We start from the raw sequence: 16,705 nt of genomic DNA on the forward strand, positions 1-16,705 counted from the left end.
TTGCACCACCCACAAAGGTCCCATGCATGACCTTGGAACAGCTATTATCTCTGAGCCCAGCCTATCCTGCAGGCTTGTCAAAAGGTAGAACTGGGTGACTGCAAGTGCAGCACACTAAGCTGTTCTTTAGAGGAATAACAGAATATTAATATGCATTATTTGGTCTCATCCAAACACCTTTATACCATTGTCATGTATGTCATGGTTCCCACCCCAAGAATCCTGAGAACTATAGTTCATGGGTGCTTAGTTTTTAGGAGACCCCTATGAGCTACAGTCCCAAAGAATTGAAGGGTATAAGAGTTCTCACAGTGGCCAGTCAGATGCCCATGTGGCCTTCAAGCTGGACATGGGCGCAACAACACTCTGCCCACTTTCAGTTGCCAGCAACTGGTATTCAGAGACGTGTTGTTGAACATGAATTTGTCTAATTCTCCTTCAAAGCCGTCCAAGATGGTAGTTATCACTGCCCCCTGTGGAAGTGAGTTCCATACCCTAACTATGTGCTGCATAAAGTAAAGGCAAAGGGACCCTGACCACTAAGTCCAGTGGTGACCGACTCTGGGGTTGCGACGCTCGTCTCGCTTTATTGGCTGAGGGCGCCGGCGTACAGCTTCCGGGTCATGTGGCCAGCATGACTAAGCCGCTTCTGGCGAACCAGAGCAGTGCACGGAAACGCCATTTACCTTCCCACCGGAGTGGTACCTTTTTATCTACTTGCACTTTGACGTGCTTTCGAACTGCTAGGTTGGCAGGAGCAGGGACTGAGCAGCGGGAGCTCACCCCATCACGGGGATTCGAACCGCTGACCTTCTGATCGGCAAGTCCTAGGCTCTGTGGTTTAACCCACAGCGCCACCCGTAAAAAACACCAAAAACTACCTTCCTGATAGGTTATGGGTACAGGATTCTGCACAACACTACTGCATATGGCACTAATGGAGAATAGCAGTGGGCTGACACACAAGCCGGCTGCTGGAAGAGTGTAAGAGGTACTTTGAACTACCTTTCTGCTGTTGCCTTTTATCACAAGGACATTAAAAAGCATCTAACCAAAATAAGAGCATGTCTTCAAGTTTTCTTAATGTACAATGTTCTCCTGACTTGGCTGCAGCTTTTTTCAGAAAACCGGTCCAGGTGGATATTTGGTTTGTCCCAGTCAGTGAGTTCCTGTTGAACGAGCGCAGAGATACTGCTACCCTTCTCCACACATCACCTTTTCTTTAAGTGTTTTAGGGCACCATCAGAAATGTTACTTGGGAGATATTACAAAACTAGCCCATAATCAATGATGCAGACATTGTTTATAAAGTTACTGTACACAAACCGGTTACAAAAAAAGTAGTAAAAGCTGTTTAAATGGTTGTATTATTGAGTCCCCTTTTTAAATGTTTTAGACTCCAATTCCACCAAGTTTTCTCTTCAGCTTCCTTGAGCGCTGATGTAGTTTGTTTTTCTTTTTCTTCTTCAAGCTCATTTTAGGCTCCGGCTTCACTAGTTGTATATCCTCGGGCTTTTCCTCAGCTGGCGTTTCAAAAACAACTTCTGTTGGATCTTCAGGAATCAGCGGCTTCTCTTCCTTCTTCTTCAGTTTCTGCAGCTCTTTCAATTGTTGTTTCTCTCTGAATTTAGCAGCTGTGGCTAATCTTATTGCCCGGCGATGCTGGAAGCGGAAGAATACAATTAGAATAGCTACACCAAAATACAAGTGTTGGAGCTACAAGAGGAGACCAAATCTGCGAGGAAGCTGCCTGGTGCCGTTGGACCACTGGCCCATGTAAGCTCAGAGCTCTGTACATTAACTGACAGCAGCTCTCCAAGGTTTTGGAAAGGATTTCCCTCATGCCCTGCCCAGATGCGCTCACAATTTAATCTGGCACCTCCCATATGCAAAGCATAAACCACAGCCCCTCACTATATCCATTCTGCAACCAATATATTTTAATAGGTTAGCGTTAGTGGTTGCTGAACATTCGCAGCAACTCCAGTTAGCCATACAACTTAGAAACCACTGTCTGGACTTAGAATCATAGAACTGCAGAATTGGAAGGGACCACCTACAATGCAGAAATCTTTTGCCCAACGTGAGGCTTGAACCCACGACCCTGAGATTAAGAGTCTCATGCTCTACCGACTGAGCCATCCGCAGAGCTAACGTTCTGCTGCATGAGGCAAAGAAGCAGATAATGAAACACCAGTGCAGCATCACACAGTACTGCATTGTCTTAAGCCTTTTGCCCTGATGCAGTTTCACTGCCTCAACCCTTGCACCAACTTTTTTGTTTTGGAAGAGGGGGCATAGCAAGTGCAGTAAAGCCCACAGCAACTAAGTCAAAGCTGGCCTTTGTACTCCAGAGGCAACACAAGCCTGAGGCCAAAAGTCATCACAGAATACTAACTAGTGGGGTGGTTATTTAAAGCCTTCTGCTGAGAACCCAGTGGATTAGACTGTTGTGGGTGGAGAGAGTTACTAACAACATTTTACTAAAAGATCACATTAATAGCATTGTCACAGTAAGCAGAGGCATCAGCCAACTGAAGAATGTAGGCTTTAGAGTGTTAAAAATAGTATTACCATATTTGGAGACTGGTAATGAGGATTTTCATACAGGGTTGGTCCTCCGAAGCTGCCCTGGAAGATCTTGATAAGGTTTAAGACAAAGCGCGGCCCAATTTCTACCAGGGCTCCATCTTCTATTATCTGCAGAGTGGCAAACATTTGATATTTCAATGCAAAATAACCCTTTTTCTACCATACAGGTGCACAACTGCCGAAGGCACCTAAAAGGCACCTTAAAATACCCAATATTGGTGCAAGATCCCCTCTAGCTGTGTTATATAGCAGCTTAATGGCTTTTGTGTCCTCAGACACTCCAGTGGACCGAATCAACCTAAGCTGACCCTGATAATAAAAATGGGCTAGAATATGGAGATTGTTTATGGGAAGTAAGAGCATCTTAGCTGCCACTAAAGCCACAGCTTGCACAAACATAAGGGTTGCCTCTTTTTGTTTCAGAATGGAATTGTGTCCTTTTTGTAAACCTGTAAACTTTTGCTCTTCATAGGAACAGTCTGAGTACAACCAACACGCATGTAGGACTGAAGAACAGGAGCCCATGGAAAATAAAAAGGAGGCATGATGAGTGTGGCTTCCTTACTACGTAGCCTGTGGAATACTGAAGTCCTTCCACAACCCCTAAACACTCTTTCGACTATTGACCAGATATCACTCATGACTTAAGTGTGTGTTTCTTCATTCTACGGCCTCAAGGACATGCAGTTAAACTCTTGAATGATAAATTGATTCTCAGAGTTTTAAGGGAAATAATAGGCACTTGTGAAAGTGCTAAATGTGATCCATAATCAAGTGATCTAAAATCAATGTGCCTGCCACATGCACAAGTTCTGCATTGTGGAAGTTACCCTTTATGTGTCAAGCTAAGTTACTAGCAAACCCATCTTAAAATGTCTTATATTAGGAGAGAGGTATATTCTAATCCGCTATGGTTAAATATGCGAACAAGTCTAATAAACCCTCAGATTTTCATGCTCCTTCCTTCTCTCTTTCAGTGTAACTATGAGATTAAAAACAAGATCAAAAGCTTCCGATGAGCCATGGTTTAATGTTACATTCATACTCCAAACTATGCCTATCTTTACAATAGTTTATTGAAAGGAGGCCACTTCATAAACCAGGGTTGGCTTGTTTCAGTAAAACGACTGTTAGGACTAACCACAGTCTTTTCAAGTTTGGACAAAATGACAAACTAGTTAGTCAAATATTTACTGAAAGATTCCAACCTGTTTGCAGGTAGGTTCCTCACCTAGGCTTGTTTCTACAATGATCAACCATAGCTTAATATTTATTCTCAACACAGGCTGTGTCACACAAGCCATTAGCAAACCTGTTTTTGCTCTGTTATATCACTTCATCTGCTTTACTAAGGAATATTTTTAAAAATATAAATGCTAATTTGTGCCAGGCAAAATGAGTTCAAGAAAATGTTCACATAGCATTTTTCAGTTTAAGATATTGCATATAGATCCCAGGCAGCGGGGTGGTCAGGGGTGTTTTGATTACATCATCCCACGGGCAAAGCATAGGTAAATTACCTGGTAATTTCGAAACCAAATCCTCTTGTCTGTTATGGAGAATGTGAAGACGTGATCTACAAAAGGCTGGCTTTTGGGATGATACAGAGGAGTACCAAAAATCTGGCAGAGTGAAAAACGACAACTTTTTAAAGCAATCCATATGATCAAAAGATTCAGCACAATTCTGGGTGAGCACTGCATAGCTCACTCTGTGTGGCGCTAACACAATTTGTTTACCACACAATCAGGCTATAAGGTGCTCTGCTGTCATAGATTACATCTGTGTTGTATTATACGTAATTTGGTCATTCTTGGTTTTTGTCACAGAATGGCTACAGCCTTTGCATCAACAGGCTTATATCGCAATGCAGTGGCACTGGAAGGGCAAAGTAGCAATCGGAGCAGACATCTGAACCATGCTGGTGGAAATGGAGGTGAAACTTCTACCTAGCTTGGTCAACTGGACTATTTTTAAGTGCCAATCCTCCATTTTGGAACTGTACTTATGGACCAAGCCTTCCAAAGAGTAATGTGAATGATTAGCATGCAGCTCAGCTTGAAGCACAAACATGAATACTGGAAGAACTGGAGGCAGAGATTTATCCAACACGTTGAAAAGTATATTTTCCGTGATCAGCTTAGTGCTGTTTGTCTGCTGGCACCAGCGTTAGATTTAAAGAGTGACAACTTAGAAGCCTGTAGCTCTTTTCTATCGAAAGAACATTGCTGAGGATTGTGGGAGAGAAACACTGAATAATGTCATTCACTAAATGGATTACAGGTGATTTGCAACTTACGCACATTTAACTAGTCCGCAAAAAAATAAAAAGTGGGCAGAAAAGGGGTGGGTGTCCGTAAAAACTTTGGCAATCCCTCCCCCCATTGCACCCCAATGTGTTATGACTCTGCAATTTTGTCTTTATGTGTATGAGAACGTATGAGAGCCACCTGCATAAGCCTAATGGCAGGCACTGCCTTACCACTAATATTTTAAGTACCGTATTTTTCGCTCTATAAGACACACCAGACCATAAGACGAACCTAGTTTTTGGAAGAGGAAAACAAGAAAAAAAAATTCTGAATCCCAGAAGCCAGGACAGCAAGCGGGATCGCTGCACAGTGGGATGCGCTGTCCTGTCTTATGGGATAGCCTCTCCCGGGCAAGGGGAGCCTTCATCCCCTGCTCAGGAGAAGCTGCGCGCGGCTAAGGCTCCCCCAAGAGCCGCGCTCCCTTTACAGAGTGCACAGGGTGTGTGTGCGGCTCTTGGGGGCTTTTCCCCGAGGGGCAGCTCTTCTCCCTCCTGGGGAAAAGCCCCCAAGAGCCACACACACGCTCTACGCGGCTCTTTAAAGGGAGCGCTGAGCAGAGCCTCCTGCCTGCATTCGCTCCATAAGACACACACACATTTCCCCTTACTTTTTAGGAGGGGGGAAGTGCGTCTTATAGAGTGAAAAATACGGTAGCTGTAGGAGACTTTCAGGCTTAAAAGTGAGGTTTACAATGTTTTAAATAAATGCCACCCTGCTTCTCTCCATCTCTCTTCAACTACTCTTGGAACAAAACAAAAAAACATTCGCATGCAAAACCCACAGCCCCTTCAACCACAGCACCAGCTAAGAAATGTGTACTGGCTCAAGAGAGTTTCAGCACTGCTGGGTTGATTCCAACTCGGTTCTCCTCAGAGCAGACTCAATGAAAACAATGAACCCCAAGTTAGTCATTGATGTCAATGGGTTTACTCTGAGCAAACTCAGTTGGCTATGACCTACCGATCTGAGGAACCCACAAGTTGCCATTGCCACATCAAGGTGCACGAGGATCATGCTATCCTATGGCAAAAAAGCACCTGCTATTTTAAAAATGGGAGAATTAACTTATAACACTGCCATATTCTGACCTGAATGAACAGCTCTTTCAGCACAGCATAATGTGGCTCCTGGTCGAAAGTCTGTGGGAAGAAAGTCAGTATTTTAGAAATCGGCAAAAAAAATATTGATTGTAAGATAACAGAAGGTAATATGGTATCCTAAGAGATTGATACTCGCCTTATCAAAAGACAGAATGGGCCGGGAGCCTCTCAAACAATTCCCAGTCATTTTCAGCTCGGCCAGAGTGTGAACTGCAGTGATATTAAGTAGAGCTATGTCAAGTCAAGATTTTATTGTTCAACAACAACAAAAACATTTTCAAATGTTAAAACAGAAGCAGAACAGCAGTGATTGAAGTATGTAATATTAACATCTTCCAGACATTAAGCCAGTCAGTCAGGTCAGTCTTTAATGTTTTAACCATAGGTTACAACAGAAGACCAGATGTGTGTCTTTGTAGGATCATTCAGGAAGGAGTAAAAACAAGCCAACAGCAATCAAAGACATTCAATCACATATCTGAACTTACTATTCTGTACTAGAAACTTTGCTGATGGTCCATGGGGAGCATTTGAAAGCCTGAAATAGACAAGATGGAAAGAAAGAAATCCCCAATTGAAGTTATGCTTGAAACATTAGAGTGGCTGAGTATCAGTGATGTTAATGGGGTGTTACACACAAAATTCCTATCCAGCAAGAATAGCTTGAAAATCTTGCAAATAAGAACTCATCTGGTTAAGAGGGAACTGTCCCCAGGTGCCCTGGTAAGCCCCTGCCTAGTTTCTCTGAGTTTATTGGGTCTTGACAATGTCACAGGAGAGTGCTCCAGACTGGGAAACCAGAGATTTTCGTTCATATCCAAACTTTTGCCTGTCAGGTAAAGAACAGCACCCAACTTGTTGCATGGAACAGGGCAGAGGACAAAGAAAGTGATAAAAGGGCCTGGGTGTGTCTTGCCAATTTTCTACTGCTGGTACAAGTGGATTATGTTATTATTTCCCCCTAATAATTTGTCATTCCCATCCCCCCCAGTAGTTTACAGAACCTATAATTTACAGAATAATAAATAGTTTCCAGAAGCCCATTCAAGAATGGTGGCCTGGAAACCCAAATGATGAGAATATTCCTACCTATCTACTTTGCACTTATCTACGGATGTCGGAAATTAGAACACACAGGGAAAATATATTCTGATTTAAAGTTTTTCTCACCACACATAAAGATCCTGCTTCTTCTTTGCTTCAAAAAATATGCATTTATTGCAATTTTTCATTTCGCAGACCTGCATGAAGCACAAAAAGTAGTTCCGTAATCTGAAACATTGTAGTTTTTCCTGTGTAAATCAAAAGTTTCTTTTTCCTAAGTATAGTTATAGCAATTTGGAAACTGAATACATGAGCAGGGACAATTGTGCCGGCTGCGAGTTGGAAGGCGCTTGCAGCAGGAAGCCTGTTTATAGGTGTGGAGGCCTCCAGCACAATGCAAAACCCTATAAACACAAGGAGCATACACAATTAAAAGACACCTCACTGCAGACAGTCTCCCTCCAACTCATGGAGGGCAATGGGGATAAACCAACAGGGTCATTCCCACTCTCCCTGCTCCAGTGTTCTGGCTCCAGATTACTGTAATGCCTGAACAGGAGCACTTTCTGCACAGTGCCATGAGAGTCAATCAAAGGAGATACAGTTCACTTGCACTGTTCTAAACATGAAATTATTTATTGTTACACCTTGAGAAAGCAGCCACTGAGGTACCAAGTTTTGGGTTAATAGCTGGATTCAAATCCCCAAAGCCAGGACATATAATGGTTAGTCTTAGGCAAAACAGGGGTGTCATAACTTACCTCATTAATTACAAACAGCTTATCTTTCCTGTCCATTTTAGTGTCTGGAAAACAAATGAAATTAAACAATGTATGTGTAACGATCGCCAAAACATCCTGCTAAGTAATTTCACCTACACTTCTTAGAACTCTTTGAAATTACTGATAAAAGTTGCTCTGGTCCAGCCGAGTTCTGCACATGTATCCCTACCTCAGACACTAGATGTAAGCAAGCACTGTGCCCAAGGATTCCTCTTCCCAATCCAGCAGCTAAGGTTGTATGCACAGAGTACTAAATTTTGCCTTAAAAAAAATAATCTGCCTATCAGCAGATCACCAATATAATTCTGCTTTTGAAGGTGGCTTGATATATGCACTCCCAACAGCTGGATTGGAAGAAAAGCAGCACACACCAACTTAGGATGAAGAGGACCTGTATCAATATGCTGCTTATCACAACTTTTACTACAACAGAAAAACGTTAAGGTAAGAAACTTTACACAGCTAGAAAACAGTAATGCTTAACTACAGTATAATTATTACATTCATTTTCCTTCACATACCAGTGTTTTTGATAAGCCGGTCGTTGTTGTTATTTAGATTTGGACAGTTCTACATGAGTAGAAACAGCAAACTTTTTAAAACAAGACACAGAAGACAGGTAAAATTAAAAAAATACCTGCTTTAGCATGGGGCATCATTGTTCTTAAGTCTTTCATGAGATGCCTTGTCCTAAAATTGATTCCTCTGGAAGAGAAAATGAGAACTCTCTCTTTGTTTTTCCATTTGCCCTGAAAGACAAAAGTATTAATGAGAAGGGAACAATCAACAACAGATTACCTCAATAATTAATTCTCTGGATAGTTTTGGGGATGTCACAGCTGCAGTTATTAGTCTATAAAATGGGAGCAGTGAAGCTGATACTTTTGGGCAAAAGCCATTTTAACACAGAAAACTCTTCTTCAGAAAACAGCCCATTCATTACATTCCCAATATGTTTCAAAAGCCTATGTGTTGTATGACCTGATATTCGCAGGATCGCACAGACTACTAAAAGCTGACCACCACAGCTGTTTTTAACATTTCATAGAATTTATACACTTGACTGAAAAAAAAAAAATACCCCACTCATCGAGAAAAATTCACAACCCTGTTTTAAAGGTAAGGTAAAGGTACCCCTAGGGATGCGGGTGGCGCTGTGGGTAAAAGCCTCAGCGACTAGGGCTTGCCGATCGAAAGGTCGGCGGTTCGAATCCCCGTGGTGGGGTGCGCTCCTGCTGCTCGGTCCCAGCGCCTGCCAACCTAGCAGTTCGAAAGCACCCCCGGGTGCAAGTAGATAAATAGGGACCACTTACTGGCGGGAAGGTAAACGGCGTTTCCGTGTGCTGCGCTGGCTCGCCAGATGCAGCTTTGTCACGCTGGCCACGTGACCCGGAAGTGTCTCCGGACAGCGCTGGCCCCCGGCCTCTTGAGTGAGATGGGCGCACAACCCCAGAGTCTGTCAAGACTGGCCCGTACGGGCAGGGGTACCTTTACCTTTACCTTTAAAGGTACCCCTGCCCATACGGGCCAGTCTTGACAGACTCTGGGGTTGTGCGCCCATCTCACTCAAGAGGCCGGGGGCCAGCGCTGTCCGGAGACACTTCCGGGTCACGTGGCCAGCGTGACATCGCTGCTCTGGCGAGCCAGAGCCACACACGGAAACGCCGTTTACCTTCCCGCTGGTAAGCGGTCCCTATTTATCTACTTGCACCCGGAGGTGCTTTCGAACTGCTAGGTTGGCAGGCGCTGGGACTGAGCAGCGGGAGCGCACCCCGCCGCAGGGATTCGAACCGCCGACCTTTCGATCGGCAAGTCCTAGGCGCTGAGGCTTTAACCCACAGCGCCACCTGCGTCCCTGTTTTAGAAACATGCAAAAGTTAAATGCTAAAACATTTCTAAGCATCTGGCTAAGCCTTGTCTGAACAGGAATGTTTTCAACAGGCGCTGGAGTGCGGCAAAGGCCCCTGCATGGATCTCAATATGCGAGGAGTTCTGAAGGGCGGGCGCCGCTGTACCAAACAACCGAGTCCTTGAAGAACCAGCGAACTTAAGACCCCATTTGCAAAGTGACATTATTATGTCGCCCAGTCCCACCGATCGAAGTGTGTGTGTGTGTGTGTGTGCAAGGAGATCTTGTGGGTAAATTGACGAAGGCAGCAGGCCAGAAACGAAGCCCCATGGAACTCAGTGGAGCTCACTGACGAGCAAACACGCTCAGGGCTGCGCTGGAAAAAGACCCCTGTTGTCTAAGAAGCAGCGGGAGGGGGATGGATGGCAGCTAACAGAGGTTGAATCCTGACAAGACAGAAGTACTGTTTTTGGGGGTCAGGAGACGGGTGGGTGTGGAGGACCCTCTGGTCCTGAATGGGGTAAGTGTGCCCCTAAAGGACCAGGTGCGCAGCCTGGGAGTCATTTTGGACTCACAGATGTCCATGGAGGCACAGGTCAATTCTGTGTCCAGGGCAGCTGTTTATCAGCTCCATCTGGTACGCAGGCTGAGACCCTATTTGCCTGCGGACTGTCTTGCCAGAGTGGTGCATGCTCTGGTTATCTCTCGCTTGGACTACTGCAATGCGCTCTATGTGGGGCCACCTTTGAAGGTGACCGGAAACTACAACTAATCCAGAATGCGGCAGCTAGAATGGTGACTGGGAGCGGCCACCGAGACCATATAACACCAGTCCTGATAGACCTACACTGGCTCCCAGTACGTTTCTGAGCACAATTCAAAGTGTTGGCGCTGACCTTTAAAGCCCTAAATGGCCTCGGTCCAGTATACCTGAAGGAGCGTCTCCACCCCCATCATTCTGCCTGGACGCTGAGGTCCAGCTCCGAGGGCCTTCTGGCGGTTCCCTCGCTACAAGAAGCCAAGTTGCAGAGAACCAGGCAGAGGGCCTTCTCGGTAGTGGCGCCCGCCCTGTGGAACGCCCTCCCATCAGATGTCAAAGAGAAAAATTACTACCAAACTTTTAGAAGACATCTAAAGGCAGCCCTGTTTAGGGAAGTTTTTAATGTTTAGTAGGTTATTGCATTTTAGTGTTTTGTTGGAAGCTGCCCAGATTGGCTGGGGAAACCCAGCCAGATGGGCGGGGTAGAAATAATAATATTTTTATTTTTATTTTTATTATTATTATTCTATGCTCAGGGGCACCTTTGTTCCACGAGGAGCACAGCCGCCACGCACCCCGCGCGGCCAAGCCAAGGTCTGCGGGGTCGGCAGCCCAGCGCCCCGCTTGTCCCCCTCGTACTCTCCTCACCTGCGAGACCGGGGCCGGGACGACGTGCTCATCCGGCCCCGGGGTGGCCTCAGCGGACGGGCCTTGGCCATCGCCCTCTGCCCTCGGAGCTCTCTTGGCGCGTTTCCTCCTCGGCTCTGCCGGGGCTCCCTTGCCAGCTCCACGCTGCCTCTTGGCTGCAGCCATCTTCGCACGCTCAAAGCGCCGCCGGAAGTCGCACCAACCGGAAGTCGGCTTCCCCCCCCTCTTAGCCTCTCTAGGATTTTCCGAGAAGCGGAAGTAGGAGAGCCTGCTCCGCTCGAAACACACACGCGCACATACTTCCGGGTTGAGAGTTATTTTTTATTTATTTCGTTTCGTAGAATTTATACACCGTTTGATTGTTTAAAAAAAAAACCACCTCAAAAAAAAGAAAGCAGTAAAAACCGAGGGGAAATTCTCAGCCCTACTTTAAAAACGCACATAAGTTAAAATAACTAAAAGAGGTTAAAATAATCTGTTTTCTAAGCATCTGGGCCAGGCTTGTCTGAACAGGAATAATAGAATCAAACAACTGTAGAACTGGAAGGGTCTTCCAAGTTCGACCTCCTGCAGTGCAGGATTATCTCGCAGCTTTGCCTTTATCAGACCACGCTCTAACAAGCAAGTACAGTGGTACCTCGTGTTACATACGCTTCAGGTTACAGACGCCGCTAACCCAGAAATTGTACCTCGGGTTACGAACTTTGCTTCAGGATGAGAACAGAAATCGCGCAGCGGCAGCGGGAGGCCCCATTAGCTAAAGTGGTACCTCAGGTTAAGATCAGTTTCAGGTTAAGAGCAGAACGAATTAAGTTCTTAACCCGAGGTATCACTGTACAGTGGAGGCGGCTGCTTGATACCAATAGGCACGAAACAAGACAAACTCCTTTCTTTTGCTACAGATAGGTAGCCGTGTTGGTCTGCCATAGTCAAAACAAAACAAAACAAAAAAATTCCTTCCAGTAGCACCTTAAAGACCAACTAAGTTAGTTCTTGGTATGAGCTTTCGTGTGCATGCACACATGCACACTTCTTCACTTCTTTTGCTGTTACGCTTTGTTTACAAAAGATTAATGAGTCAGGAAGTGTCATATCCCTATAACGAAGCGTGCTACTCTGCTGTTTCCAATCTCTATACTGCAACGGTGCAAAGGATGGAAGGGTCTCCCCATAGAGATATCAGTGTACAGAGTGATCCCCCGACTTGTGCCCATTGCTGATAGCGAGTTCCGATTTTTTTTTTAGTGGGCGTTCACACATAGCGTCGCATCCAACTAACACTTCGCTTGCCAGCGATTGGTCGAGTTGAGAACGGAAGCTGTGGTCACGACGTGTCGTAAAGCATTCGGATCTTAAATAGCTATAGCTGATTGGCCGGTCTCTTGAAGCGGGATAGGGCGGCTTACGCCTCGTTAGGTATGTTTAGCTGTGCTGGACGTGCAAGTGCAGTCTGCACCTGTTGGGTTTCTGCCTGTCGCATGGAGAAATTGCACCGGTTGGGTTTCTGCCTGCTGTGTTGCTCTTAAGTGCGTGTGACGTTGCGGGGTGAGGAAGGGGGATCTTTTTGCTTGCTGGGTGAGAGGATGGAGAAAACCCTGAGGATGTCTAAAGGGCATTAATGGTTTTGTAGCAGCTGAATATCTTTTTTTAATAATATTTTTATTAGGAATTTCAACACCATAATTTTAACAAAAATACATCATCCACATTGTTCCCCCCCATTTCCCCTCCCCCCCCCCGTGAGTATATGCTCACCCTCCCATTCCCTCCCCCCGACTTCCCTCAGCTCCTATCTCTGGTTTCTCAACCTATGTTTTTATCTGCATGTTATGAAATTGTAAAGATCCTCAGTTTATCTATCTATATATTACCAATAAAGATTTTGTGAATGTTTATTCAAAAAGTAGCAACTGAATATCTTATCACAGGTAGACATACAACTTTAGTAAGATATAGAGAAAATAATGTCAGGCAGAGTAGCATGATAAGATGTGGTTTAGTTCCTCTGCTTGTACTGCAGCCAGAGGCATAATAGGACTGGATTTAAATATGTTACTTTTAGCTAAAATTGGATCTTGTCAAGCACAAATGTCAAGCTGATTATTCAGTTGTGTCCTCTAGTGCAGCACAGAGAATCTACCCAAGTATATTAATGCAATTGTTACTTAATGATATTTAAGTTGCATTTATTAGAAGCACTTTCAATTTACTCAAAATGTTATTTGGCCTTCTGCAGGTCTCCTTTGGGATTTGTTCTTGTTTCTGCCCTTGGAGGAGGAGGCATTGGGTGGGTGACAGATCCCAGCCATGCCCCTTTCAACCCAAGGGGAAACCCAAGGTGAAGAGCAGAATGTGCTGGTTGCAAGTCTTGACAATGTCAGAAACCTCTCCACCATCCTGAAAGCTGTTCATTTTAAAGATCATGCCACCTGCTTCGCAACTGCAAATGGACTGAAGGTCACAGTGGAAAATGCCAAGTCTCTGCAAGCCAATGCTTTTATTCAGGTTAGATTGCAACAGTTTCTTTCATTTTATTGTACATAGGCTTTAATTTTGCTGGAAGAAGTAAATAAACATGTTAGATAACTTATGACACTTCAAAAAGAGAAAGAAGTATTATGAAAGACTAAAAGAATCTTGCTGTTATTTCTCAGAGACATTTCTCTCTGTGTGCGAGAATATTTGAAAGCATGCCATTGTCCCAATGTGGCAATGTATGTCTTCTACAAGTTAGCATCTCCTGCTTGCTTCTTACTACTCTTATAATATAAAGCTCTATTCTCTTTAATTTTTGCCTTGCCACACTGAATTGATTTAAAAGGGCACATCATGTTGCCAGTTTGTCAAGGCTTAGTTCAATTCAGTGATAGGGGTTGCATTTTGTAACAGTGCAACAGTTTCATCTTTTTGTCTTCAGTTTTCTGTCTTTCTAATTTACAGGCAGGGGTTTTCCAAGAATTTACGGTACAAGAAGAATCTGTGATGTTCAGAATCAATCTAGCTGTCCTTCTAGACTGCTTGACCATATTTGGGACAAGTTCTTTGTCAGGTATTGCCTGTGTGTGTGTTTTAATGGGTTATGTAGACAAGATGGACAGGTAATAAATTGAATAACTGTAATAAAGACACCTTTCTTTCCTCATCGCAGGCACTCAGACAGCCCTCCGGATGTGCTATCGGGGTTATGGTTACCCTTTGACGCTTTTCCTGGAGGACGGTGGTGTGGTGACTGTATGCAAAATCAACACTCAGGAACCAGAAGAGATCCTCGATTTTGATTTCTGCAGCACAAATGTTGTGAATAAGATCATCCTGCAGTCAGAGGGGCTCCGAGAGGCATTTTCCGAACTAGATATGTCCAGTGAAGTATTGCAGATTACCGTATCTCTAGAAAAGTCTAATTTGAGGTACTAGGAATAACTATCCTAGTTTGATAGTCAATGACTGCATGTATTGTGACTGTGATTTCGAATGCACTACAAGTTTCTGGCATAAATATATCCCTCTTTAGGGCAGAGCCATAGCTCAGTGGTTAAGCACATATGCATTCACATTGCCTGGCATCTGAAAAGGATCTCAGAGTGGCAGGGGGGAGGAAGATTTATTCCTGGGAATTTGAAAAGCAACAGTCCATTAGAATGGACAGTATTGGCCAAATTGATTGACAGTTTCATGGTACAAGACACATGTCTTATGTGAGATCTGGGATGGTCTTGGGATTTGAATTTGACTTTGATTTGGGAGACCTGTGTTCATGCCTGACATCTATCACAAACTTAACTGCGAGTTTGAGGGTAGCTATTGCATTTTTCCCATTTTCTCTTTCAGACTCTCCACTTTTGGGAATGCTGGAAGCACACATCTAGACTACCCTAAAGATTCAGACTTAATTGAAGCCTTTCACTGTAACCAAAGCCAGACAAACAGGTGAGCTGGAGTAGCCCATACAATAACCATTTGGTGTGACTGGTCCTGTTCTTACCACTCAAGTTCAAATACCAATCACATGGTTGCTTAGTTGCATTAACTAAGCTGCATGTACTCTGCCAGAAAGGTTATACAGTGGTACCTCAGTTTATGAACTTAATTCGTTCTTAAACCGAGGCGTGCTTTCCCTAATGAGGCTCCCGCCGCCGGTGCCTTTGCGTTCAGATTCCGTTCTTAAACCGAGGTAAAGTTTGCAAACTGGTACACTACTTCTGGTTTTGTGGAGTTCGTAAACCGAATTGTTCGTAAACAGGACTGTTCTTAAACCAAGATACCACTGTACTGTAGCTTGAAGACAGATCACTCATGGGAAAACATCTCAAGTCAATATAGATAATTGACAGTGCCCTCTGACCATGCTGATTGTACTCAGTCATTAGGAATTTAACCCCAACTCAGGGAACTAGGTCAGCAAATCTGTTGATGGTGTAGTGTGAGGGGCAAATACACTTTTATTGATTATAATAGAATTGATCTTAGATATACAGATAAACAAATATATATATACTAATACACATGCACACACAAGAAGGAAATGCATAAATATTGTATTTGAGTGAAATTGTTTCCAAATTGCTCATTATTTTCAATAAATAAGTTCTCTAGTTCCTTTGCCTTGCTCACTATTATAATATTAGTCACCTGTAACCACGTGGGCCAATTCCCATAACCTTATTATCCCATCATCCAGGAAGTGAGTGAATTCTACCCTGCTCCCCAATTACAGTGGTGCCTCGCAAGACGAAAAGAATCCATTCCGCGAGTCTCTTCGTCTTGCGGTTTTTTCGTCTTGCGAAGCAACCCTATTAGCGGATTAGCGCTGTTTACCTTCCCGCTGGTAAGCGGTCCCTATTTATCTACTTGCACCCAGAGGTGCTTTCGAACTGCTAGGTTGGCAGGCGCTGGGACCGAGCAGCGGGACCGCACCCCGCTGCAGGGATTCGAACCGCCGACCTTTCGATCGGCAAGTCCTAGGCGCTGAGGCTTTAACCCACAGCGCCACCTGCGTCCCGTCTGATAACTGGCAGCAACCTATTAGCAACTATTTTGTCTTCATACTTCATCTTGTCTTCCTCCTATTTCTTTACAGATATAAGATTGCATTACTCAAGCCATCAACTAAAGCACTAGTTTTATCCTGCAAGGTGTCTATTCGAACAGATAACAGAGGCTTTCTCTCACTGCAATACATGATCAGGAACGAAGATGGACAGATCTGCTTTGTAGAGTTTTACTGTTGCCCTGATGAGGACATAACTGAAGCAGAGATTTAGCTGTGAAGTACAAACTGTTATTTTGTTCCCCCTTTATTAAAAGCCATATTGGATGCTCAGCTGTAAAACAATGAATGGAAGCTTGGACAACCAGTTGTGAGATTTACTTACCTCTGTTTTAGAGGCAAAATCTATTGCGATGGACTATTTGGCCTCTTGGCATGTTTGGAAAGAGTCATTGTATATGGTGAAGCTTTTTTGGCAAGAAATATAGAATGACCATTCTGATGTCTTTCATTGGAAACAGTACTTATCACAGAGGGATGCAACTTTTCCTAATTGTTAAGTAAAGGTAAAGGTACCCCTGCCCGTACGGGCCAGTCTTGACAGACTCTGGGGTTGTGCGCCCATCTCACT

General features: G+C 44.3%; 2 protein-coding genes across 2 annotated transcripts; one reads left to right on the forward strand and one right to left on the reverse strand.

The window, feature by feature from the left end:
* Positions 1-1,284: 1,284 nt before the first annotated feature.
* Positions 1,285-11,299, reverse strand: BRIX1 (biogenesis of ribosomes BRX1). The gene is given in 10 exon segments (XM_079995038.1): positions 1,285-1,662; positions 2,575-2,700; positions 4,113-4,214; positions 5,993-6,085; positions 6,087-6,214; positions 6,493-6,542; positions 7,175-7,245; positions 7,810-7,853; positions 8,468-8,579; positions 11,088-11,299. Coding segments are annotated over 10 exon segments (1,161 nt in total). The 5' UTR covers positions 11,253-11,299; the 3' UTR covers positions 1,285-1,392.
* A 1,213-nt stretch (positions 11,300-12,512) lies between these two features.
* On the forward strand, positions 12,513-16,585 carry RAD1 (RAD1 checkpoint DNA exonuclease). The gene is made up of 6 exons (XM_079995106.1): positions 12,513-12,613; positions 13,324-13,592; positions 14,028-14,136; positions 14,236-14,494; positions 14,916-15,014; positions 16,165-16,585. The coding sequence occupies exons 2-6, from the start codon at positions 13,395-13,397 to the stop codon at positions 16,346-16,348; spliced, it is 849 nt and encodes a 282-aa protein (XP_079851232.1). The 5' UTR covers positions 12,513-12,613; positions 13,324-13,394; the 3' UTR covers positions 16,349-16,585.
* The last annotated feature ends 120 nt before the right edge of the window (positions 16,586-16,705 follow it).

Source organism: Podarcis cretensis, assembly GCF_951804945.1.
Source record: "Podarcis cretensis genome assembly, chromosome: 11".
NCBI lineage: Eukaryota > Metazoa > Chordata > Lepidosauria > Squamata > Lacertidae > Podarcis > Podarcis cretensis.